At 35.2% G+C, this 27599-nt stretch overlaps 2 protein-coding genes and 1 non-coding gene across 4 annotated transcripts in view; 1 reads left to right on the forward strand and 2 right to left on the reverse strand.

The window, feature by feature from the left end:
- Positions 1–27599, forward strand: part of LOC140153165 (uncharacterized) — a 69973-nt gene that overhangs the window by 41693 nt on the left and 681 nt on the right. For both annotated transcript variants that reach the window (XM_072175832.1, XM_072175833.1), the window contains 7 exons: positions 5695–5844; positions 8265–8334; positions 8952–8995; positions 11382–11451; positions 24051–24094; positions 25222–25319; positions 27363–27398. In XM_072175832.1, the coding sequence (XP_072031933.1) occupies positions 5695–5844; positions 8265–8334; positions 8952–8995; positions 11382–11451; positions 24051–24094; positions 25222–25319; positions 27363–27398 (512 nt within the window). The remainder of the gene's footprint in view (positions 1–5694; positions 5845–8264; positions 8335–8951; positions 8996–11381; positions 11452–24050; positions 24095–25221; positions 25320–27362; positions 27399–27599) is intronic.
- Positions 14914–20614, reverse strand: LOC140151872 (uncharacterized). The gene is made up of 2 exons (XM_072174187.1): positions 20276–20614; positions 14914–16842 (listed from the first exon to the last, which is right to left on the reverse strand). Exons 1-2 carry the CDS (start codon positions 20508–20510, stop codon positions 16259–16261), a joined length of 819 nt encoding a protein of 272 aa, XP_072030288.1. The 5' UTR covers positions 20511–20614; the 3' UTR covers positions 14914–16258.
- On the reverse strand, positions 15972–16045 carry Trnat-ugu (transfer RNA threonine (anticodon UGU)). The gene has a single exon. It is a non-coding gene; the product is annotated as a tRNA-Thr (tRNA).

Genomic DNA, 27599 nt, shown 5'->3' on the forward strand with positions numbered 1-27599 from the left:
TGGGATTGGAATATTACTCATCAAATCAGGCGTTATGCATAAATATTGATGCCTTGCCATTTGTGTATTTTGGATCTGTGTATCCATAAAGGGTGAAGTACTAGTAACCTCTCCCTTACTTCTTTATCGCATCGTCATTTTTAATAATAGCGTGCAAGTGGCTTCTTGGTGACGGGCCCACGGATGTTTCTTCTGCTTTTATCGAAAAACCCGGTGGTTTTCTTTTTAACTCTATGGCATATGTTCATGTACATTGATTTTATGATGATATTGCTATAATTTTGTTTCAATATTACCTGCTTTATATAGTTTTGGTGTGCTTATCATGCTTTCTGTAGTTTGATGTTATTTTGATATGTAAATTTGAATTTGAATTATCATGTTTGATGTACTTATAATTTGTTGTATAATTTAGTATTTAGGGCATGCCTTGCAAGCGCTTAGCGACTTCTGTTTTAGCGCTTCATAAATGTTTCTTTATTATTACTATATATTATTGACGGGTTCAGATGAATAAAACAAAAAGATGAATTATGTTTACCTTTTGGGAAATTTAACAAATTGAGGCAAATATTTTCTTACCTGTATCTACCAAACGAAGACCAGATCTCTTCATGGTCATTAAGTTAAACAATTTTATAGTATTACAGGTCTTTCTTAATGGTATCTATCAAAAAGGGCTATTATATATAGACTTAGGTATTCACTTAGAGGCAGCATAAAAGTCATAGTAACATATTACATATAATTATATAGTTAATGGCTAAATGTAGTAGAGCGATTTTACACAACAAATGGAAGGTAAATAGTTTGCTTAGTTGGATCTATCAAATTAAGTCCAGAATTCATCCTTATTATCAAGTTATGGTATTTTATGCTCTTATTGTACCTATCAAACAAAGAACAGAAATCTTCACCGCAAGTTGGTAAGACAGAGTTGTGGTTTTAAATTGTGTCTATTAAATGAAGACTTAATTAAATTTTTTGCATAATGCATATTGCATGGCTTCTTGCTTTTTTGATCTCGAAATTACTGTTGCATTTATGTTGTGCAATATGTACTATGTGCATTGTTTGCAATTTTGCGTGGTTTATAATGTATATTTCACAGTTAATTGCATCTTGATTAATCATGTCCATTTAGGCTTACGCTGTGCAATATTTTGATTGTCTTTTTAAACTGGCTTTAATATATTTGCTCGAACTCTTTGTATGTTCTAAATATTGTAAACTCAAATATTCTTCTCATTTTTACAAATGTATGTGGATTTAATACCATGTTTTGTAAAGCGCCTTGAGTTCTTTTGATGTAATTGCGCTATATAAGAAATAAATATTATTTATTAATCAAATTACGGTATGATCTTCTACGGTGTATTTACGTCAGAATGTTAAATAGGGTCACCTAGTTGACCCCAGAGACAAAAGGAAATTCACCTTAGTGGGCAGGAAACATGTATGGGTATTTGTCAAAAGATGTGAAGTCGACAGTGAGCATATAGGGCCTACATTTGAACATCACATGTAGGCCTTGAGGGATGAAAAATCAAATAATTCCAATAATGAACTAGGCTAATAATCATGGGGCATTTTTTCTTTGTTTGGCATTGGGTTTCTCATACGTAAATCTACCCAAAAGATAAGAAGAATTAGCCAATAACAAATTATTCAGATATTCTTTTGTTGGGTTATTCCAATCTAGGCAAATATAACAATGGCTATGAGAAGTCGACAGTGACATATGTAGGGCCTACATGTGAACATCACATGTAGGCTCTGAGGGATGAAAATTCCAATAATTCCAATAATGAAGTAATTATCATGGGGTTTGTTTGCTTTGTTTGGCATTGGGTTTTCGCATACGTAAATCTACCCAAAAGATAAAAGAATTAGCCAATAAACAAATTATTCAGGCATTCATTTCCAACAGTACGAATGCTCATGTCGGTTGATCCAGTGTCATGTCGTCAACCTAGTTAAAGCCTAAACCTAGTAGTATTTATTGCACTTACCTGTCAGACTTTTGGGTATTCCAAATATAACATGTAATGCATTGGTTGAATGAACCGTCAATCATTTTCTTCACCGCAAAGCACGGCGGAGGAGTAGATGGCATGAAGAGCATAAACTGCAAACAGAGGGGGGGGTGGGGTCTGGCAAGTTCCTTGACTTGTCCAGGAACTTGGTTGGTAGTTTTTGGATCATTTTTCTAAAATGATCAATTTAATGTACATAATTATACATATATTACATTAATAAATTCTATTTAGTCTTTCCAATCTTCGGGGTATTTGCCTACTAGAAGATTTGGCGTTGGTTTCTACTGATGCCCACCATGTAATCTAAATATGAATATAATATGAAAATGAGAAAGGGTCAGCCATTTAATTTCTTTTGATATATGTAAGTCCGCGGCTTTTTATATTGTCATCGTTAGATGCAGTCTTTATATTCTATCCATTGTTAGATGGAGTCTTTATATTTTCTCTATCGTTAGATAGTGCATTCCCGTTAAGGGAACTTTTGGTTTATAGGCTTAACTGGCTTTCAAGTAATTGTTTGGGAGGCTCGGTCGGGTAATTATCATGAGCGTAAAAAGTTGACCATAAATCAATAAATATTAGCTGGCTGATTCCAATGAATTTTCTCAAAGCATTAAATGAATAAATTATGCGTTCTTTCTGAATGACTGACAAGAGGTCCAAAATTGGTGTGAGGGTTTCTTTATTTCAGTGTCGTGGATAATGCAGTTTAATTCGCTTGTCGAATGAAAACACAGTTATCCATGCGGCTGAAATCGCCTTCCGTAGTGAAGTCGTGATAGTTTCACTATTTTCCCGGTGGCTGGAATCGCCTACCGTAGTGAAGTCACGTGATAGTTTCGCGGGCAGGACTTCAGCACGGGTTGTCGCTATTTGGATTCATTCTTTGTCGTGCAAGCATTCATAGCGTGCGTAACATTTTCCCACCCACCACTCCCTTTATGTCAGGGTTGATCGGATTAAAATTGATCAAAATAGTGGACTGGGCGTCATAAATAAGTATCGCAAGAGTGAGAAAAATCACATAAAGGTTTCATCGTTAAGTCAAAATGTAATTAAGAATGAAATGAAATCAGAATATGTTGGATGTCACGGGTCTTTGTGTTGCATAATAGTGTGACTATATGGATGTACGTGTGTGAGTAGTTCACTTCTGCTTCAGTTTCTATCTCAGCAACATGTTCTATTCTGTTGCGCAGCTGTAATATTATTCTCAGTGAAATAGTGTGGTGAAGTTTGCTTCTGCCTCAGAAGCACTAGTAAAATTAATTTTAAATTGTACCATTTTGAGTCTGGAAGGAGAAAGGAAAACATAATTGGTTGAGAGCCCTCGGGTTAGAATATACTGATGTTCTTTCCGTATGCGTAATAATATGACTAAGGTGTGAGAGTGCGTAAATAGATCATTTCAGGTTCAGTTCTAATTCAGCAACACGTTTTTATGCTGTGGCGCAGTTATAAATGTTCAAATATCGTTGTAAAATAGTGGTTAAGTTGCTTCTTCTTCAGAAGCATTAGTAAAATTGTTAAAATTTATGCCATTTCAGTCTTGGGCGGTATTTTGGTTGAGGAATGTTGTGTATAGCGGGAAGGAAGGAATCAACACCAGGTTGGCATGGGTAGCTAGACAGGGGCCAAGTACTATGCCCTCAGATTTTTCTTGTTCAACAAAATATAAAAAGGAAATATTGTAATCAAGTTTTTATGAGGTTTATGCAGTCGGCTAGTTATCGCGTTGAATTCTAGGGTAGGCTGTCCTATTGTATTTAGAGTAGGCATCATAACCGAGTGATGTATACGATATCATAAGCTTTCAAAGCATGACAATGTGTGTCAAGGAATCTGGGACAGTTTTTTGGATCATTTTTCTAAAATGATCAATTTAATGTACATAATTATACATATATTACATTAATAAATTCTATTTAGTCTTTCCAATCTTCGGGGTATTTGCCTACTAGAAGATTTGGCGTTGGTTTCTACTGATGCCCACCATGTAATCTAAATATGAATATAATATGAAAATGAGAAAGGGGTCAGCCATTTAATTTCTTTTGATATATGTAAGTCCGCATGCTTTTTATATTGTCATCGTTAGATGCAGTCTTTATATTCTATCCATTGTTAGATGGAGGCTTTATATTGTCTCGATCGTTAGATAGTGCATTCCCCGTTAAGGGAACTTTTGGTTTATAGGCTTAACTGGCTTTCAAGTAATTGTTTGGGAGGCTCGGTCGGGTAAATAAAAAAAAAAAAAAAGTTGACCATAAATCAATAAATATTAGCTGGCTGATTCCAATGAATTTTCTCAAAGCATTGCACGAATAAATTATGCATTCTTTCTGAATGACTGACAAGAGGTCCAAAATTGGTGTGAGGGTTTCTTTATTTCAGTGTCGTGGATAATTATCTCCTATGTACTTAACATACACATTTGGCTACGGAAGTTGATTCACTGAGTCCTATTTCATGCATTTGATATTCATCATTTGACATACTTTCATTATTACACATCATTGATATAGGGCACACCAGGATTACCGCATAAAATAACTTCATAAGCACCTAATTGTGATCATTTGATAATACATTTTAAAGTTTTGTGCAAATTATAAAACTTTCATTAGAAATATTACAAGTTCAAGTTGTGGGAGCACGAGGAACATAATGAGAGAGTCACAACCATTGTTATTATTAAACCATTTGACTATATCCTCATTCCTCATTGCTAAGAAAATCTGATAAACCATCAGAATGACAGGCCTGCCATTTTGAGTTGTAATTGTTGATATATTCCTTTTATGAATTTGTCATTAAAATAATAGAAGTTGGCAAAAAAGAGAAGTTGGTGCTGGTGAGAAATAGGACCCAAAAACTTTCATTAAAATATGGGTCTTTGACAGTGGCATAGATTTCTTTTTGACATGGGGGGGTGGGGTTTGAAAAAAGTTCTTGAAGTACACATGTAGTGAATCCAGCACCTTTTGGTGATAGAATAAGTTTATGGTAGAATTGGTAAAATTTGCTATTTTGAAGCTAAACTGATGTAATATGGTGCAAAAGTGGTATAAATGCGCGCGAAGTGTGTGATATTTGCATTTTGGGGGCCAAAATGGGCAAATATGTGACACGATCAAGGGAAATGAGTCGGATGTCGCTAATATTGATTTTGAGATATTGGCAAAGAAAGTATTAAAATTCTTTTGTTTTATATTGTTTTCAGCGATTGATAAATTAATGTAGCTTCACAAAGAAAAGTCGTATCAACATGCGGTTTTCAGTTTCTGAAAGCTCTGAATGTCCTCTTAAGAAACATGTGTAAACTCATTTTCGACCAGGGCCGACATGTGACTCATTCCCCTTGATCATGTCACATATGAAGTTAATTTGGTCAGAAAGCCATATTCAGGCATCATCATGGGGGGATGATTGTATGGACCATCCCCCCCTGGCAAAATATTGGGGGGTTTATCCCCCATCCCCCCCCAGGATCTACGCCTATGGTCTTTGAGACAGTCATCTTTTAAAGAAATACAAATATCAACCAATCAAACAAGTCAAAGTAGCCCTGTACAATGATTATGAATTGCAATAATATTTTCACTATTATCATACCTTTGAATTCACCATTATATTACCATTCCTTTTTCAGTTCCTAAAGAAGGCATATGTCCACTTGTGGATGAAGCTGCTCCATTAGGTGCCTGTGTTAACCACTGTTTTAGAGATAGTGAGTGTGGAGATGAAGAGAAATGCTGCTCTAATGGATGCGGTAATGTGTGCCAAGACCCAGAATGGGGATGTAAGTATTTATATAATATTGAATGGCTTTGAGTGTGATACAAGAATATATTGACGAGATAGAAAAATATTGCACGAGTCGAAGAGGAGTGCAATATTTTTCTATCGAGTGCAATATATTCTTGTATCACACGAAAATAAGCCATTCAATATTATTATTATTATTTATATTAGGCTTTTGCTATGCGGTAAAATGAAATTTTAAGCTTAATACCTAGCCACCGGGTTTAACAAATGTGTATTGTAATGTAAGCTTACCTTTTGACCTTCTTGTTTTCTGCTCTTTACTCTCCAAAGACAATTTCGGAATAATTATATATAGGTTTATTTGTAGATGTGGATTATATTTCCTAAGGTTTAACCATCCAGAATTGCCGCGAATTACATTTGTGATTTTACTTGTTTATACAGTACGAAATCTCCAGTGAGCCGTCACGGTGTCTGTAGTGTATTGTTGTGCTGTTGTATCATGACGCGTGTTGGTGCTGTCACCCTGGTAACACGCGACGAGTACGCGATACGCGTACAATATTTTAAAAATATTGCATTGCATCCGGGTATTTTGCAAATATTGTACAATATACAGTTTTATTGTATCGCTCAAAAGCCTGATATAAATAATAATAGGCATTATCTACTATTTATAAAAGAAATGTAAAATTTCTTAGAAATCAAACAAGAACGACTGAATTGAATGCTCTGATGTTTATTAGTCTCCCAGGATTAGTGTACATGTATTTTCTACACATGAGGGAAATGACAAAACTATGCATCCACAGTGATGTGGAATGTTAGGCTACATGTAGTATGCTCAAAACCAATATACACCTAAGATGAAGTGGTAGTCCAAGTAATGTTTGTAGCATATAGCTCATACATAGATTTTTGTCTTTTGATTGATTTGAGCTTGCAGAATTCCAGCTTGATACATTTCAAAATCTTTCAAGTGTATCAAATTGTATCAAAATCTTTCAAGTGTATCAAATCATATCAAAATCAAATTGTATCAAAGTTGACATGATTTGATATAGTTTGATACTTTTTGATACAATTTGATATATTTTGATACAATTTGATATATTTTGATACATTTTGATATATTTTGATACATTTTTGATATATATCAAATGTCCCATTTTGATACAGTTTTGATACAGCACTTTTTGATACAATTTTGATACGATTTTGATACTATCAAAACTATATCAAATTTCTGCCAGGGGTCAGGGCATTAGTTTTGGCAAAAGACATAAAAGCCAATTGTTCAAAACTACTTAAAAATATCCATATCATCTCATTCACTTATCCCAAACAAAATTCTTTGAGTTTGTAAAAAACAAATAATTGATGACCAAAAGTATGTAAAGATAACATTATGTAATCATACTTTATAACTGGTTGAGTGATTTTTTGTGAAGAATTTTGGACATGTAGCAACTTTTAAACCTCTCATATACTTGCTTTATTAAATGTTGACATCTAATTTCCTACTTACAAGCTTACAAGGTTTGACCAAACAGTGATACTCCCTATAGTCTATTTCACTACCTCCAGTTAGTGGCACTTACTTCGAAGTTCAGTGTGTGCTGTGTAGCGCTTAGCGTTGACTGGAGGTAGATATATAGACTACTAGATTTCGCGGTTCTCGGGTTGGGCGGTTCTCGTGATAGGCCTATCTCTAATTACCTAACACCGTTACCCATAATACTTGTCCTGACCTTTCAAACTACTACGATATACGTCTCTCACAACTTAATCAACTCTGTTTTGTAGCTGTGGCGCTTTACATCGGTACCCATAATCTGAAAACACATCGTTCGCCTCTTTCAAGTCCTGTCCTGCTACCACATTGGATGGAGGACCCAAAAACACCAGAGATTCTAGTAGTATCTGGATGTAGGCCGTCAATTCAGTCGGGAGAAATGTGAACATAAACGGGTTATATAGGCCTTACCATAACTGATGATTTTATGTTAATCATGTCTTGAAAAAGGCCTAGATATATTGGTCTGATGAGATGCACCTAAGATATTTTATGTTAATCATGTCTTGAAAAAGGCCTAGATTGGTCTGATGAGATGCACCTGTCACACTGTTATGCTTTCCGATGCGCGATGCGGTACCGCACTCGGCGCACACCCCGTTGATACTCCGCGATAGCACACATGAGCACGCGATTTAAGACCTTGAAATCGCGATAACGCATCGCGCTTGAACGCGATAGCAGCGGACAGAGGACAGACGGACGGACACGCCATAATTAGTATTAAGATAATTGCACATGGAGATGGTGTTACATTTGTATACAGTAATATAGAAAAAAATTTGTTTCACTTATTTTTCATAGATATTCATCAAGCTTGTTGATTAACAAAGAAAACAAAAAGTAGTTGTCTTAATGTAATTCTTTATTCTTTTCAGCATGTGTAAAAGATTTCAGAAAGTATCACAATGGAGAAACAAAACTTGATGTTGACAACTGTAATGAATGGTATGTGAGCTATCACTATTGATTACAATCTTTAAATAATTCCCTCTGAACAAGCAAATCATATCACCGATATAGCATAAATTAATTCAATCTAATTTAGAAATAATTTACATGTACCTGGGCACTTTAGGAGAATAGAGACATTGAAAATAAGAATGATATAAATAAATAAAGCAAAGATTTTGCTGCATCATTTAGGGGTACCATTAACCATATAGGACGTACCATGGTAAAACAGGGTGATTTCATGTGTGTGCATGAAATGTATGCCCACCATATTATTACGGTAATATAATGATTATACTTGCGGTAGCACACTACTGGTTCACATTGGGGTGTTCTCGTTTGTGTGTGTGACAAGAGTGAGGAGGACAAGATCAGAGAGTCAAGATGCCGGCTTTATGATGCTATTAACCATTGGGCAAGAATTTATTATTGCAAAACATTGCCAATATTCGTATGAAGCCAACAGAATATTTAAAAGCAATTAAAATAATTGACAAGTTAAGTTTTAAAGTAAAGCAGACAAAATTTCCATCATACATGTTTCACATCATCCTTGCATATTAAATTAACTGACCTTGTCTGTACAAATGTATTTGTTACATTTTTTGCAGCACTTGCGTAAATGGAACATTAGAATGTACAACAAGGAATTGCTGTAAGTACACTAGGTCACATTTACTAATATGGGAACAGTGACGGTGCCACAGGAATGGGGGCATTACCCCTCCCTGTCAGAACTCTTGCCCCCAGTAAAAAGCCAAAATCATGCAAATTTCCACTTTTTGCTGCAATTTTGTCTGTGACCCCTTAACTTCACTTCCCCTCCCCCCTCCCCCCGAAAAAATTCCTGGCGCCACCACTGTATGGGAATACCATGCAAAGATTTGGTAAAGCAGGGTTTCTCAAATATGCTGCCCACAAGGACTTGCTGTAAGGCCTGCATCAAATGAGGGAGCACAAAATTGTTTGTTATATTTGAGGGAAGCCCCTATATGATGTGCAAAAGTCAATACAAAACCATGAGATGTTTGTTGTAGGAAATTTCACCTTTATTGGTGTAAGATATAAGAAATTTTACCCCCTACGTTGCATAAGGCACCAAAACGGACCCCTAAATGACATAGTGTGCAATTCCAATTCTGGAACTACATTGATTCATTTTCTTTGTTTTGCTCTATTACTTATTAATTATCTGAACACCATCTCTAGACCCATCTATTTCACCTTATGATGAACATTCTGCGAATAAGTGACCCTTAAGTGACCCTTAGGCGGGTTAAAATTAGAACCCTAAATATCAAAGATTACCCTTAAAAAGTACCCCTTTTCCTAAAGACATCAATGACACTAACAGGTAAAAATTCCACCCTCTTTCAACATTTTTTGTGATGAGCATGCGTACCAAATAATATTCCAAGTGAACCCCCCTGAGTTTTCCTTCTTTTCCCGGGGGGGCCACTGCCATTACAAGGTGGACACCATGCTCGTGTACAAAAACGCGTAAAAGGGTAGTTTTTTCACGAACAGGCGATGTCTGTGGCGTACAGTGCAAAGGGTGTCAGAATTGCCAAAATCGGGAAAAAAGGGTATACTTTTCCATGCAAAATACTTGCTTAGGCTTTTTTAGGGTACCAAAGTTTAATGGCAAAATAAAAAAGGGTGAAATAGGCTATGTTTGGCTTCTATCAGAACAAATCGTAGGGTAAAACATTAAGGAACTTCAAACTACTTATATTAAACAACAAAATGAACATGAATTTTTACTTTATTAGTGTTAAAAAATGGCAAAATACTTGTTTAGGATATGTTTTGCACGAGCTGAGTAATACTCGTTAAGGGTGCGTTTTGAGAGTCCATACATGAGTATGGTGTCCATCACGTAATGTAAGTGGCCCCTCCGGGCTTCTTTTATCCTGAAGAGGAAGGACACAGCATTTTATGTGATTTGTTTACCTCTTGCATTACATTCAAGTGACAATTTATTAATCAACCTTTAAGGTGGTACTACACCCCTTGATAAATTTGTGACTATTTTTGCATTTTTCTCAAAAAATAATAACACAACACTGGTAACAAAAGTTATGTATATTATAGGGGCAAGGAATCCAGTTACTACACTGGAATTTCAGTGACTCAAGCGGTACATTATTTATGATAAGAATAGAGGTACCGCTAGAAAGAAGGTACCTCATTTCTTAACATATATAATGAACCACTTGTCTTGAATCACTGAAATTTCAGTGAAGTAATTGGATTTCTTGCCCCTATAATATACATAACTTTTTTTACAGTGTTTTGTTATATTATGAGAAAAATGCAAAACTAGTCACAAATGGATCAAGGGGTGTAGATGCAATGTATTACTTCAAGTGGACCATAAAGGTGTACAATATACATACATATGGTACAATGTATAACAATTAATATTAGTGGTAACTTAACCCTAACCGCCTAGGGGCTTTTTCGGCGACGGGAAGGGAAAGAAGGAAGGAATAAAAGAGAAAAGAAGGAAAGAAGTTGTTTGCTCTGGGTGGGATTGAACCCGAGACCCCTCGCATGCCAAGCACACGGTCGGCGACACCTTGCCACGGGTCTTGGGCTTCGCTGGCCAGCTGAAACCGTGCCTATATATCACTTAGGGCGATTGCGTCATCACACCACGTGGGATGCATGCACGAACAGCGCATATATCAAGTAGTATTTTGTAGTATACGGCACAGTTAGGGTTAAGATACCATTTTAGCAAGATTTATTGTGCACAGGCACATACATAATAAGGTGCCTCTAAATAAGGGTTTTTTGGACAAAAGAAACAAAAAGCAGACACCCTCCACATAAACATTATTTGGAGTTTGAGCAACTATATTACTAATACAGGCAGCTATATGAACTATTGTACTGTTTTGTGGAGGGTGTCTGCCTTTTGTCTCTTTCATTAAAAACCCCTTGTTTAGAGGTATAGAATTGTACAGTCTAAATGTCTTGTTAGTATTAGTGCACTGCTCTTATGATATTTTTATGATTTTAATTTTTGATTTCAGTTTGTGAATTCCATAATAAGAAATATGCAAGTGGAGACATATTTCCAGCAAAAGATGGCTGCAACAGATGGTATGTTCAAGTTTTATTCTTTATATCACTCATTAGGAAACGAATTTGGAGAAAACCTTCTGTTAATAAAATACTAAGCTGAGCCACCAGCCTGGGTGTATGGCTCACGCTCCAGTAATTTCAGATGATTGAGCTCAGTAATACATCAAAGAATGTCTTCCAATTCATGAAAACAAATAGATAATCAGCTTATCGGATTAAAAGCTTAGAGGGAAGGTCTTGCTGCTCAGTGAGTATTTGTAATTATCAGAAGGTTTTCTCCAAATTCATTCTCTAATGTGATAGGTGGTTCATTGGTAGATTATCATTCAATAGTTTTACCATCAACAAAAATAGTTAAAATAGTTTTATATCACCAATAGATCAATTCTGGGTATGTTCTCTAACACCCATGCAGCCACACATCCCCACCCATTAGGTTTGTTATGCAAGGACCTCAAGGATGCACACAGGATCACTGAAGTGTTACATGGCCAAAATTGAGTTTTCATCACTAATGTCATCTTCAAACCGTATTTTATCTTGTCATTAATAGATTTTTTAAAAATCTTAAAATTTGAACCATAAGAAAAGCTATTTTAAAGACCCTTTTTCATTAAAAATTCGTCAAAAGGCAAAAGCAAATAAATCATTGTTTTTCCGCAATAGATCGCGTTCTCTAGCGAACGCTGCACGGCGATACAGCTAGCAAAGACACGCACACATGGTATAACTGGATAGGCGAGGTGATTACTGATTGAGGCGCTGGAGTCGCCAATCGCGATCACTACCGTAGTTTATCGTATTGATCTCTTCCAACATGTCCAAGGTAGGTAAAGCTTGCACCATTGCATTGCGAAACTGCGGGCCGACAGACCACCACCGTCCCCGTCCCAGAATCAGTAGGCCTACTCGATAAATTTCGCCAAAAAAGTGCTGATATAGTGGTATAAATTATAGGTGTTTTTTTTATATATGAACATAATAGTGATTTTTCTGTTTGTTTTTGTTTTGTTTTTCAAGTTTCATTCTGAACTTGAAAAGATGAAATTTAGGAAGTAGTTACCCGTAATCTGGTAGATAGGCCTAGGCTACGATAGAAAACGTAGGCCCTAAATATTTTGCTACTAGGCTAGACTTAGCCCTTATAGTACATCATTAGGCTTATTATTTTATGTTTAAAAATTTGTTTTATTTCATTCATTCATTCATTCATTTCATTGTTATTATTTGATTTACCAAGTTGGTGTAGTTGGACAAGAATATAGGCCTATTATATTAGCTTATATTTTATGCAGTCCCAGCCTTGGATCGGGGGCCTCTGTTATCAAAACACGGATTTAAGATTCGTTTTCAAACGTTCTCTACTCCTGATTGACCATTAACGCAATGTCAAAAACGTTGACATTTCAATACATCATATCGACCATCTAGGCATAGGCCTACAACTCTATGTCAAAAATGTCGATATTTGAAATCGACATAGCGAGCACGCGTTTATGAAAGCATTTTCATGAATGTTTTAATGCTAAATAATAATTTCAAACGAGAAATATAATCGAAAACGCAAATTACGTGTTTTTTTCATAACCCATTTTAACTACATTTCCATTAGTAGGCCTAGGCCTATTAGGTCTACCATATACCATGATTGCGATAAAAGCTTTTGGGTTTACAACACTTTTTTGCGAATGTTTTGGCGGATGCCTTTTTATTTGCAATATTTGTCTGGCTTTCAACTGAATGTTTTCATGCAGTGTTTTAAAACGCTCTTTATAGCATGATGCCTATAATATACGGTAGGCCTACTGCATAAACCATAATCTAATTTAAAGTCATAAGTGTTCCGTTTTCTACTTTTGAAATTCGGTTTTGTTAGGCTATATATGTAAATTTCCGTGTTTTTCAGTTTTCTTGTGACCTCTCCGTGTTTTCTTTTTTTACATATAGGCCTACTTTTTGTCCGTTTTACAAGAAGTTTATTCAAGACATAATCAACTTTTACCCCAATTTTTACACGTTTATTTGATTGAAAATAACAACAGACACACTTTTTATATTTTTGTTGTTGTATTTTATTCACTTTCTATGCGGTACAAAATATTTTACAACTTTATTGTGGCTTTAGGCCTATAATAGGGCTATGACTTTTGTACGTGTTTGATATTCCGTAAAAAGTTAAAAATAAAATATGATAACAACAAACAATTACAATAACAAAAATGGAATATTGAGTAATGCGACACATCAGAATCTTTTAAAATTTTACTTGGGATTCCTGTGGTGTAGGCCTAGCTAATAGCTATAACGGGCGTTTGGCGCGGACGGGCCGCTGTGGTGCCTCTCAAGCTCCAACTAAAAAAAAAAGCAACAGTAGTAACAACATCATGTTTGCGGTTCAGAAAAGGACAATGAACATAAAAATGCAATATTTGTCAACACCAAAAAAAAAAAAAAAAAAAAAAGAAAAGGAAAATCACCAAAAACGATAAATTAAAAACATTGCATTTTTAAAGCAATATTATGAAAATTAGTACAAAACAGAAATCGCAATTATCATGATTATGTCTCAATTTATTCTTCATTTCATAAAACTTCCTGATTATCTGCTAAAATAATTGCTTAATTGTCAGTTATTCTATGCTACTTTTAATGTTCTGATGTCCGCAAATTTTTATACAGAGCATGATCTTTTTTTTACGGAACAGGACAAAATTGTGCTTAAATAATCATGGTTTCGTTCGCGGCAACACGACCATGCACTGTGCAACTTATTCGCGTAACCTGTCTGTCTGTCCGCGCCCTGTCGCTCCTCAAACGCCGACGAACGCCGCTGCCTTGCCGGGAAGCTCTGCTGCACCATGGAAACAAGACTGCAGTAAATAAAATGGCCACACCATGTGGATAAACATCTGCCGAATGTGCACGGATAATTTTGTCATATTGTATATTTTACCTTCTAAATCACCAAAAAAATGCCAATCTGCTGCAGTTGGACGCCCTTCTCATTTTCTAACCTTGACCAAACGTCACAAGTCACCGGATTATATATTTATGGAATAATCTTCAAAATGGACCTAAAATCCGCTGTATTTTTCTAAATCGCGATTTTCGCAAGTTCACTTTTGACCACTTTTAACCATTTTTGGTCCGCCATAGCGTCTAAATGAAGCATCACTGAGGTAAGTTTTAAGTCAAACGTTTAGATATGGCCAAAATCTAGATAGTGTTTTTTCATTTTTTTAAATTAGGGCCTAGAACTTTTTTTATCACCCATGATTCAAAAATTTGAACACGGGTTACACGTTTTTACTGATTTTTTGCCTATATTTTAAAAACTAAGCAAAATTTCGAAAAAATAAAAAAACACTTTCTAGATTTACTTGTCTAAATTAATAAAATTCATGTTTTACAGTTTTTGAATTTCAAAAAAATTTTTATATGGACCAAAATTTTTGGTCAAAAAAGCCGCTTTTTGGGATTTTCTCAAAAATTGTACTTTTTGACCCAAAACTGACATTTTAAATGGATTTATGAGCTCATTTCCGTTCAAAAAATGTATACTTTTATATACTTTACATAAATAGGTTTCAAGTTATGAGGTGAATAATAATGGATAATTAGTGATCCTGTGTGCCTCCTGGGGATATAAGTAGCGATGTGCGGCTAGGTGTTAGAAAACTATTACCCAGAATTGAAACCATGTTTCATGAAAGAGAGACTGAGATTTATTCCAATTTTCAAGAATTGTCTGTTGAAAAATAAGGTAAGATGTCATAGAGCATGTGTCATAAGTATTGTAATAATAATATATAAAAAATAGGGAAAATCTGTGCCAACTGACCAGCAGGGAACCAAAGGATGGATCCAAAAGGATAAAACAGTGTCACACTAGCAATGGGTAAAATTAAAAACAGAGAAAATGTGACACAACATCCAATGGGGGAATAACACAAAAGATATAAACAAAGTTAAAAACCAGACAGACGTTTCGAAAAGACACAACCTTTCCTTTTCAAGCAATAAAATTAGAGCCCTGCTCTCAATATACAAATAGTAGAGGCCAGCTCTAATCATAAAAAAGAGTAATAATAATAATAATAATAAGGTAGATTTATTAAATAATGGATTCATTTTTTTTACAGATTGTTTGAGAAATGTTGAAAAAACATCCTTTCTCAAATTATATTTCATGAAAATGAGAGCCATTAATAAATAAATCAAAATGACTGAAAATGCAGCCCAAATCGGCCAAAGTACAACTCATGTATATGTCTTTAAAAATCCAAATGAATATAATGTACACAGAGTTTTGGTGTAAGAAAACTATTTTCAGTACAAACAAGGGGCTTACGCATTATACACTGGGACATAGAAACATTCAAACATTACAAACTCAAAAGATCAAATTAATGATGCTTAATGTTATTCTTAATATATCAAAATACAGGAGAAAGAAGAATCACCCATCGCACACAAGCACAATTAACCATGAAATTACATTGGAAACATAACATGCATAGGCAGACTCCGGACATATCTGTCTGTGCAGGGAATTGAACCCCAGACCTCTCGCTTACAGGGCAAACGCCCTAACCACTGAGCTACACAAGACTGCCCCTGATAAACAGGACTAAAGTCTAGGGTACTTTTGGATATGAGTAGTCGCAGTCAGAGTTTTTCTCTGGTTGATCTGCCTATGCATGTTATGTTTCAATTGTAATTCATGTTTAATTGTGCTAGTGTACAATGTGTAATTTTTCTTTCCCCTGTATATTTACAGTGCATTCAAAAGTATTTATATTGTATTTACTCAGTCTTTCTTTCATTATTGTTCATAAAGCAAGAAACCAGAAAAAGTTGCAAATTTGAGATGTTCAGTTTTGACATCAGCATTTTTGGCACATTTCAACCAAACTTGGTCATTCTTCTTCAGCTGCAACACAGCCATACGGCTGACCTGATCCCCCACCTTGTTGCCTCCATTATTTCCATACAAAGATGCATCAACAAGAACATCATCCTGGATCAGTGAAACAACATCTTTATCTCCGTAATTAGTGTTGCTGAAGAAGAACGCATACACTCCTGGAATCGGGCAACTAAACTTTCCATTGTTGCTATCAAATCCATTGCATTCATTTGAGATGACCTGGTCAAAGGTCATGACCTGGTCCTCTAAGTCTGATTCAAATTGAGTTTGTGCAACTATAAAGGACACATGTTCGGTACATTTATCTTTCTTGTCTTGATTTAAATTCACATCAACTAGATATTGAATGACATCAGAGTCTTGTTTGTCACAAACTTCTTTTTCCCGATCACATTTCTCTACTTTCTTTGTGATAGCATCGTGCAGGTCAAGGAGATATTCAATGACGTCCAAGGAGCGAAAAACTATGTGAAATATACCTGAAAAACAAAATCAAACAAAAACAAATTGGAATAGTTCTGCATCAAAGTTAAATTAGAGTAGGGCTGCTAAGAATACGCAATTGCGTTTTTTGTGGTGCAATTTGCATATTTTGGCTCCAAATGCGTTTTTTGACATTTTTGAAAAAATCTTTACAACAAATTATTTTTATTTGTTTTTAATATATAGACTTTAAGATATAGACTTGTGTACAAAACCAATGCTTTTTTATATCTTCAATAGATTATACAGTGAACACAAGTTCACAAATCGGTCCCATGGATACAAACTTGTAATTTTTTGTAACTTTTTTCCAATTTTTTTTTAATTAACCACAAATGATTGCAGTACTTCACTGTAGATCAAGGGACTCTCCAAATCTGCAAAATGTTTTTTTTTTTTAAAGTTTTGTTTTCAGATTTGTTGTCATGATGGCAGCACTGATGTTGGGTCCAGGGACACTCCAAATCTGTGTTTTTTGGCGGGAAATCACAGATTTTTGCGTGTTTTTTTTAACTCAGGGTGCGTTTTTTGGCCTCCAAAATCACATATTCTTAGCAGCCCTAAATTAGAGTAACAGTTTTTATCAAACCAAAAGATCAATGAAGCTTGTTATATATACATAAATAATTTTGCTTCACACATGACCCATTTATTCTTTGTCTGTGGAGGGTCAAATCAAATGATGCTGTTCCTAAAGGTGAAAGTATGTGGAATGATTTACAGCCTCAACCCCCTACACACACACATTACCCCATTAAAATGCAGGATCAGGAAAGCTCTTATTTTCTCACTGTTTAATACTGTTTACTGTAGGGGGTAACAGCCTTGTGCATGTATGAACAAAAACTGGTAGTTTGGTGGTTAATAGCTGTGTCAAGGTTTACTTTAACGCACAAAACATGCATATTTATGCGTTCAGGCACTTTGTGGACCCCTTCAAATCTAAAGTATCAAAGTCCAACGCGTTCAAATATTTAAAGATTTATAATAGAGAAACACCCGATATTGTGCATTTTTTATTCTCGGCTTTTGACATTTAGGACCTAATCCTGATATGTAGGGCCCGTAACATTTTGTCAGCATCGAGCACGTATGTTTTGCGAGTCTCAAGACTTGTCAGTGGACCTGAAATTTTGCAAATTGAGTTCGGGTCCTTTTGTCTGTTTAAAGCAATGATTTAAATAGTGCAAAAATGATGCACCAAATGGCTTCAATTGGACCTTCATTTTACAAAATTTTCCCTCTGGTGGGGGGACATCCCCCTCAGACACCCCCTTCGTAGTGGATAAACAAGTGGCCATTTTCGCTTCTGCTTTCAACATTTGCCAATTTAGGCCCTATGTTTAACACAATTTATAGGCCTACAATAATAGGGAAAACGTGCCCACAAAAGGTTTTTCTTCTAAAATTGGCCCGGGCCCCTCCCCCTTTTGACTGCTCAGATCCGCCACTACTCCAAAAACACGCATAAAAATGTCTTCAAAAATAATATTATAAAAATGTTTGGGCAATGTTTTGGACCCCTTCAGAGGAAAATTTCATAATTGAAAGGGTCAAAAAAATTTGAAAATACCCCTTCAGCAAAATGCTTAAAGAAAACCCTGAGCTGTGTACTGTTCTACATGTACATGTATGGACACTGTGATACACATTAATATTGCTTAAAGGCCTATTCAGTGATTTGCTCATCCAAAATTCAGATTTTGGTACCCTTTGTCATAATTGTCATAGATGTGCTAACATAGCCTGCTAGTGGTTCAGCCAAAAGCTGTGTATTTAAGACAAAATAATAGAATTTGCATGAATCTGTAATATACTGACAGTATATAAATTAGCTACATGTATTTGAATGGGGCTTCAACTTCGTCAATACTGCTGTTTTCTTTGTTATTTGCCAAATTTTTCATTTCAAAAATACCAAATGACAATTTGAATGACTTATCCTTCACTTTTAAGCAATTTATAAACAATTTTTTTTTTGCACTGAATGGGTCTTTAACTTGCTGGAGTAATTCAATACTTAAATCAGAATGTTTTTAAACATTCTGACTTAAAAGTCATTGGCATATTAAAATCAAGCTAAATCAAAGGTACATACCATCTGTTAGAATTGAACCACCCACCTTTAAGAGCAATAATATCAAAGCATAATCAATATTAATTTACCCCCCTCCCTGACTTACACAATTGATCAATATTTTGTTTGTTCCTTCAGTTTTTAAATATAATATGAAGCAAAAGATGGAATAAAATCCAAAATATGAAAGAAAGTCTGATCATTAAAATGAAAATGTTGAATAACACAACAAAAAAGTTTTCCCTTACCCCCAACTATAAAAATATTTAAAAAAAATACATTTAAAAAAGGGGGAACACATGACTTTTTAACCAAATGTTTCTCAGACCACCCAGTGTTCGAAATATGCCTCAAAAAGTTACAGGCCAGCCGGCTTGATCTTAAAAAGTTAGGCCGCCAGCAACTAGATGCCAGTCAGAAAAGTTACCAGCCAGGCCAAAAAGTTACAGGCCAATGGCCGGCTGACCGGCCCTATTTCGAATGCTGAGACCACCTATTAGGCTATTCCATTTAAGGGAGTATTACACCCCTGGCCAATTTTGTGCCTATTTTTCTCAAAAATTATATCACATTGGTGATAGGTAAGATATGTATATTCAGAGAAGATGAGACAACTACTGCACTGAAAATTCAGCAACTCAAAGCAAGTAATTATTGATTTATTGATCAAATATTGGTTTTCCCTCATTATTGCCTGTAACTCCACAACTGTTGTCTGTGCTGAAATAAAATTTCCAGTGCAGTAGTTGTAGTCCTTGCCCCTATAATATACATATCTTACTTGTCCCCAATGCGCTATAATTATTGAAAAAAATGCAAAAATAGGCACAAAATTGGGCAGGGGTATAATACCTACCATGGTAGTACCCCTTAAAATCCACACATCCCTGTGGAAGATTTTGGAAATATCTTCCACAGGGGAGTATGTTTTTCAAATGTAACTGGTTAATCATTAACCATACTCCCCCTGTATTATGGCTTTATATTTGTCACAACTGGAGTATTTCAAATAGAAGTTTCCCAATTGTCTATTCTATTCAAAACTTATACAAATTTTCATAGACAAAATTATTAAATTGGCCCATAATTTTTGGATAAATTTGTTGAAACTTCAACATGCAATTTGTGTTAAATTTGGTTGGAAATTTTGACATTTGGTATATTGATGAATATCAATATTTGCAAAAATTTCATTGGCATTTTCTGCATCATTGCTTATATCTTGGAAGAAAGAGCTTTCTTTCCATGCTATATCTAAAGCCTCAAGGACACAGCACAATAAATGTAATACACACTCCTGAAACAATATAATTCATTTTCACTATAATTAAATAAGAAATCAGATAACATACCTTTTATCATTACTGTTTTCACTAAACCATATATACATGCATACATACATGTAGTGAAAGGGAACAGTATGAACCTAATATTTATAGGCATTCTCATCAATGTTGTCAATGTCTTGCTTGTAAATGATGGTCCGCTCCTGGCACAGGTAGATATTAGCTCTAGGTTATGGTCTGTTGTTCTTCCTGTAAACTGTTTCACCTTTGACATATCTATAAGTGATTCTCTATGCCACATAATTGCCAACAAAATTGTACTTTATCAGAAAACAAGTGACAAAGTTTACTTCTTGTTCCATGCAGTCAGTTACCATTACCAATGATGAATGATATGTTATGTGCATAAATGAATGTCAATTTCAGTCATAACTATGCCAAACAATGTCTACCAATAAAACATCAAAGGCTGCAATTGTTCTGCTTGACAATCAATTGACTATCAGGGTTGCCAAAACTTTTCAGCCCAAGTCGCGGGTATTAGCCGTGAAATGTCGCCCAAATAGCCAAAAAAATCGCCCAAAATTTTAAAGTCGATTTAGGGGGATCTACACCCCCGTTTTATTTTGAAATTTTGGAAAATGTTGAAATAAATTCTAAAAAAAACCCCAAAAACTGAAAAAATTGAAAAAATATATAAATAAATTTAAAAAAAAAGCTGAAGATAAATTTAAAGTCGATTTGAGGGGGTTCTACACCCCCCTTTATTTTGGAAGTTTTGGGAAAAGCTGAAATAAATTATAAAAAACTAACAAAAAATGAAAAAAGTTATAAAAAAAAAAGAAAAATTAAAAAGACGGCTGGGGGGTTCTACACCCTTTCTTTCTATTTTTTTTAATGCTGAAATAAATTATAAAAAACTAACAAAAACTGATTTTTTTGTTATAGGCTTAGGCCTACTGTAAGGAAAATTTATTTGTGAATTTTTGTGGAAATAATTATTGAAATAAATTAAAGTAAAAAAAATAAAATTGAAGAAAAAAAATGTTTAAACTGCAAATTGAAATAATGAAAAATTAACAAACATTTTCAAAAATTAAAGAAAAAAATAAACTGCAAGGAAAATAAAATGTTGACTTTTGACGGGGTTCTGCACTATCTTTTTAATTTTGGGGAAATGCTGAAACAATTATAAACAAACGAACAAAAATTATTTTAAAAAAATACCAGGAAAACGAACACATTTATTAATAGACATGCCATTCATTACAATATAGGGGGTAGGCCTACAAAAATTTCCTTCAGCTGAGTGATAACAACGTGTGCATGTACTATTTTTAATCAAATTCAAACCGGCTGGTACTTTTGATCATCATTCCGTTTCAAAAAAGAAAATGTGCGGTATCGGTACCCTGGGGGCACATCAAAATTTTTGGTGGGTATGCTCCCGAATTTTGAGGTGGTGGGTCTTTGGGAGCTGACGGCGCACGGTAAAAGGGGTCTTTCGAGCTGCGAACGGGCTGTGAACAAGTAAAATGGGGTCTTTTGGAGCTGCGAAAAGTCAAAATCAAGGGTCTTTTTGGGCTATTTGGTTAAAAATCGCCTGAAAAAAAACCCAGAAATATGAGGAATGAGCAATTTTGGGGTCTTTTAGAGCTGAAATTATCAAAATCAAGGGTCTTTCAGAGCTTTATTTTGGTCAAATATAGGGGTCTTTCGAGCTGCGAAACCCAAAAGGGGGGGTCTTTCCGGGGAGCATACCCGTATGGTCATTTGTGTTGAGTGCCCCCGGATCGGTACTAGGTGTTTACACATTTTTATTTCAAAAGAACCGCCAACGGGAAAAAAAACCCTTATGTTGAAGTAGAAACTTCAAACTTGGCACCCCGCTGCCACTAAGAAGCAACTTAAGTCGTCTTAAACCACTTGTGAGTATTTAGATGGGAGTATTCTAAGGATAATCCTCCAGCTCAAGTGGTCTTTAGCAACAACATGTGATGCGATTAACCAGCCCCCTCCCTGTGCGTGCCATTGTTATGGGAAGCACACTGACCACAGAGTGTTTTGTAACTAGTTGCTTATTGAATTACTTGTTTGGTGCTTTTGTTGAATGACCATTGAAAGAATTGGCAATCATGATCAAGTCGGCTTTGCCACAAATCGCCCAACATTTAATACATTTCGCGGGTGAGATTTTCAAAGTAGCCCAAATGTCGCGAAATCGCGGGAGCACTTTCTTTGTCGCGGGACGGAAGTTGAAAATCGCCCAATTGGGCGCCCAAATCGCGGGTTTGGCAACCCTGTTGACTATTGCTAAACAATAGTCCATAACTTAACAATACACATTTAAAATTGACTGAATATATATAGATCTAGTGAATATATTTAGGTATGCTTTGATGATTATATTGATTTGAATGGAATAAAGCTAGACCATAGAAATGCTGCTAAGCTGCATTTCATTCATTCAATCTATCTTTATTCTGGTAAGCTCTTTCAATACATAAGTACTGATCTCCCAAGAGGTCCAGATCAGACAATATATACAATTACATGTAGAAAAATAATTAAAATGTGCAGAATACTATAATACAAAATGATGATATGGGAATGATACAGTAATGTACATTGTATAATACAAGCATGAAAAAATATTATAATATTAATACATGTAATAGTAACAATATATCATTACCAAAAACAAACTCATAATTACATAATTATATATAGGCTACACAGTATTGTTAAACAGCAATAGCATTCTTGAACTCACACATACTCATGGCCATGAAGTTTGAACGAATGTTCTGAGGGAGATTATTCCAGAGTACTGCAGCTCTGTAATTGAAGGTTCTTTTACCAGCAAGAATATTCCATGCAGGAACAATCAGGGCATTATGGGTTTGACTTGAGTACATTTGTTATGTGTTGCATGTGAGAAAGTGAAAATAGATGAGAGGTAGGATGGAGCTATTTGTTTCAGACACTTGAAAGTAACAATCAGTGATTGATTATCCCATCTACAATTAAGTTTTACCCAATTCAGGTCTTCCATCATTTGGTCAATTGGAGTTCTGATGTCAGCACGGAGGAGCATACGAGCAAGCTTGTTCTGCAAGACCTGGAGCTCATGATGATGATAAGCATTGAAATTATTCCATACAGAGCTACAATAGTCAAAATGAGGGAAGACTAGAGCTTTAGCGAGCATGTTCACAGTACTAGGTGGAAGATAATTCATGACTCTACCAATTACACCAATACGTTTAGATACATTAGATGACATATAATTTACATGTTCACTCCAAGATAAGTTTGGATCAAATACAACACCTAAATAGAGAGCTTATGGAGCCAAAACTGATAATCTTTGGAAATCCTATCAGGACATGTTAGTGCACTCATGTACGAGGGTCATTCAAAAAGTTCTACCTCCATCATCACATCTCTGTTCTACCTCCATCATCACATCTCTGTTAAGCACAGAGAGCTTATGGAGCCAAAACTGATAATCTTTGGAAATCCTATCAGGACATGTTAGTGCACTCATGTACGAGGGTCATTCAAAAAGTTCTACCTCCATCATCACATCTCTGTTATCTTACGTGCCAGGATATTGAAATTACCCATGGTTATACTCTTGACTATAAAATAAAAGTTATTTGATTAAAATGTGATTTTTGGTTGTTAAGATGTTAAAATTCTCCTATTGCAAATTCTGGGTCGGTTGGGCCCATAAAACAGGTTTTTTTGGTTGCCTAAGTTATATTTCATTTATTTGAACTGAAGTAAACAAATGTATTTGTCTTTAATGATTTCTTGTCATGTTCATTATTTTCAGCCAATGTTTTGGACTTCGAGTCATATGCACCGATTTCATCTGCCGTAAGTAAAACTGCTTTAACAAATAATATGAATACATTACCCTTAGCAGCTTGTGTCAATGACAAACCATTCTACACAAAATGTATGCCTTAAGGGCTCAGATAGCGACATTTTCCACATGTTTTTTGTGGGACCTGAGAGCACATCAGAATTGCATTTTGAGTACGAGGAATGTCCTTCTGGAATCGAATAATTTTGATTGTTTGTAATTCATGATATAATACAAAGTTTATGGCTAAGAATTAAAAATTGACATTTTTGACACTTAACTCAAAAAGATCTAAACAATTTAGGTGTTTTGGGAAAAAATGTGTATCTTCAGTTTCAAATGATGGGCGGCTCCCAGCTACATACACTTTAAGCAGGGACTGCCTTTTGAAGAGAACTCCTTAAATCTGATATAGGAGAGTGGTTTTTAGCTCTCCTTAGTTGACCATTCTCTCCTTACATTCTTTTGTAAAAACTGTAAACAGCTCTCCTTGAAGTTGCTAGAAGACTAAAGCTCTCCTGCAAATTCCAAAAATCAGTCCCTGCTTTAAGTACATATCATTGGATTATGAGAAAAATATAAAAGATATCAATTTTTAATAATTTGCCATCAAATTTGTATTATATCGTGAATTTCAAAAAATCAAAATTATTTGACATCAGAAGGACATTTCTTGTATTCAGAATACAAAGACTTGTATGAAGACTAATTTCAGTTTATGCATTCTAATTTTTGGAAAAGACATGTTTCATTTTTTTATACCCAGTCATTTAATTATAGTAACATGAAAAGGTGGGATCAAAATTACAACATCTACTTAAGATTTTGAATGCTTAGACTTGTTCCAAGTCTTTGACTTTTGTGAAATGATTGTCAGAAAACATGACAAAATGCATGTTTTTGGCTCTTTTCCCAAGAAATTAGTAACATAGTGAACTTTTTTCTTTTATCTCCAGTTAGTACTAAATTGATGATTAGGATTGAGCTATGTTTCATTTTGCAGAACTTGATAATATTTGTTTAATCCCAAAAAAAGTACCGGTTTTGCTCCCGGGTAGTGCTGTATTTTTCTGGAATAAAGAGTAGATGTCAAACCTGTTTAAAATTATTAACAGCATTCACCTTTTTATCTTTGCAGATGAGAAACCGGATCAAAGCAAGAAAATACTTAGCATAGTACTTGGCTGTATATTTGGGGCATTGATTGTTGTTCTTTTAGTAGCTCTCATATTATTGGTAAGTGACTAAAGTGTTTTGACATTTCTTGTATTCATTTGTAGCCATGCATTCACACATAGCGGGTTTGCATAAACAATGGGCTACTCTATACCAGTTGAAATCCACACATGCCCTGTGGAACAGTGGCGGATCCAGTGCAGTCAGAGGGGGGGGGCAAGTTGCGAATAAAAATGTAAAGGCCGTGAAGCAGCCATCCCTGAGCGCTTGTACGACGCAGGGGGGTGTCTGAGGGGGGATGTGCGCCCCTGAGAAGTTAGAAACTTTTGGAAAATGAAGATCCAATTGAAGCCATTTGATGGACCATTTTGTCACTATTAATGTGTAAAATTTTAGTTTGAAAAAGCCTAAAATTTGCGAAAAGACAGCCCAATTAAAGCCATTTGTGGACAAGTTTTGACTTTTCTTGTCTGAATTATTGCTTTATAATTATGTACCCATAAAGTTGCGCATGCAGGGGGTGTCTGAGGGGATGTTCCCCCTGAGAAGTGAGAAAATTTGGTAAAATGAAGACCTAATTAAAGCCATTTGGTGGACTATTTTTGCACAATTATTGTGTAAAATTTAAGTCCAAAAATTTGCGAAATGATGGCCCAATTGAAGCCATTCAGTGGACAATTTTTGACCTTTATAAATTACCCACCGCCCCCCCTGAATCCACGCCTGCTGTGGAAGACATGACCTTAATTTCCACACAGGGGGTGCAGATTTCAAATAGAGCCACCCATTCAGATAACCCATTTGAAACACACACTCCTTGTGTGGGAGTTTAAGCTCATGTCTTCCATAGTGGGTATATGGATTTCAACTGGAATAGCCCAATGATGCTATATGATTGGCCTACTTTCTACTAGCAAACTTTATAACCGCTGTCATAATGTGATATGGTCATCTGTACGGTCATCTATAATCTTCAAAAATTGCATTGTAAAGACCTGTAATCAAATAACAACATCTCTGGATGGTGCAAGACTTTTTAATTTGTTCAATATGTGTTCATCCATATCAAAATGATGCACTTGTCGGCTGCTACATGTGCCTCATTTCACATAATAGCTAGGAATAAATACCAGACTCATCTCAAGTGGGGGTCACTTCAAATCATCCCCAAGTGACATGGTTATGGAATGTTCTGACTTGGGATGATTATTAAGTGACCCCACTTGAAATGAGTCTGGTATTTATTCCCAGTTATTGTGTGAAATGAGACACATCAGTGTAGCAGCTGACAAGTGCATCCTTTTGATATTGATGTACACATATGCTCTCCAATCAAAAGCACCCATGACTGATCAATGCTGGCAATTAGACATTGCAAACATTTCATATCAAAGTTGAACTATTTTTATCCCAGGGACTATTTGCTGTAGAAGTAGTGATGTATCAGGATTATAGTTTGATCAGCTCGTAATCAGCGGGCCTAATAACATCGCAGATTAATATGAATATATTTTGTTTTGAGAATTGTCTTGTGACTTCTCGCCAGAAGTATTACAAATTATTAATTGAAGTTCTATATATACTTTGTATACTTTCTTTAACATGCAAAATATAGACCAGGCAGATCAACAATATCACTCTTAACATGGATCTACTTTTCGGCGTAGTGGTAAAATCCTAATAATTCCCAGAATATAATTACCACAGCGATAGGTTAAAATAATTTTTTAATGTATTGCCCTGCACTGAAAGAAGGCTGCACTCATCATCTGTCATGTATGCCCAGGCATGTATGTGTATGCAACTATGCATGCAATCGTATATTGAATACAATACCTCTCATTTCAGAGACACTAATCTTACAGGTGCACATGAAATGTACAGGACTCTGTATAATGTGAAACTACCATAGAATTACGATGCAGGTCTTTATGTCTATTCTTTGATAATCAATGGTCCGATGCTGAGTTATAGTGTACGTCTAGTGCAGGGCAATACATTCCAAAATTGTTTACACCTATGGTAATTAATCCTGTTGCATTACTACTTCTACACCAAATTATGGATCATGTTTTCTAAATAATCTTTTGTTGTATCTTACAGGTGGTATCGTCAATGAAAAAGAAGGAGAAATCAAAGGTATGTATGTAATTAGTTGCAGGCCCTCTATTTAAGATTGAAAGACAGAAAGAGGGAGGCAGTTGATACTCATAAGTTGCATTCCAGCAAAATCATTCAGACATTTATGATTATGATTATATAATTTTACTGATTTAGGTGATGTTGACAACAAAAAACTTGTGCCATTTTAAATAATTGACATAAAGTCTGAAGTGGATT

Source organism: Amphiura filiformis, chromosome 5 (assembly GCF_039555335.1).
Source record: "Amphiura filiformis chromosome 5, Afil_fr2py, whole genome shotgun sequence".
Classification (NCBI taxonomy): Eukaryota; Metazoa; Echinodermata; class Ophiuroidea; order Amphilepidida; family Amphiuridae; genus Amphiura; species Amphiura filiformis.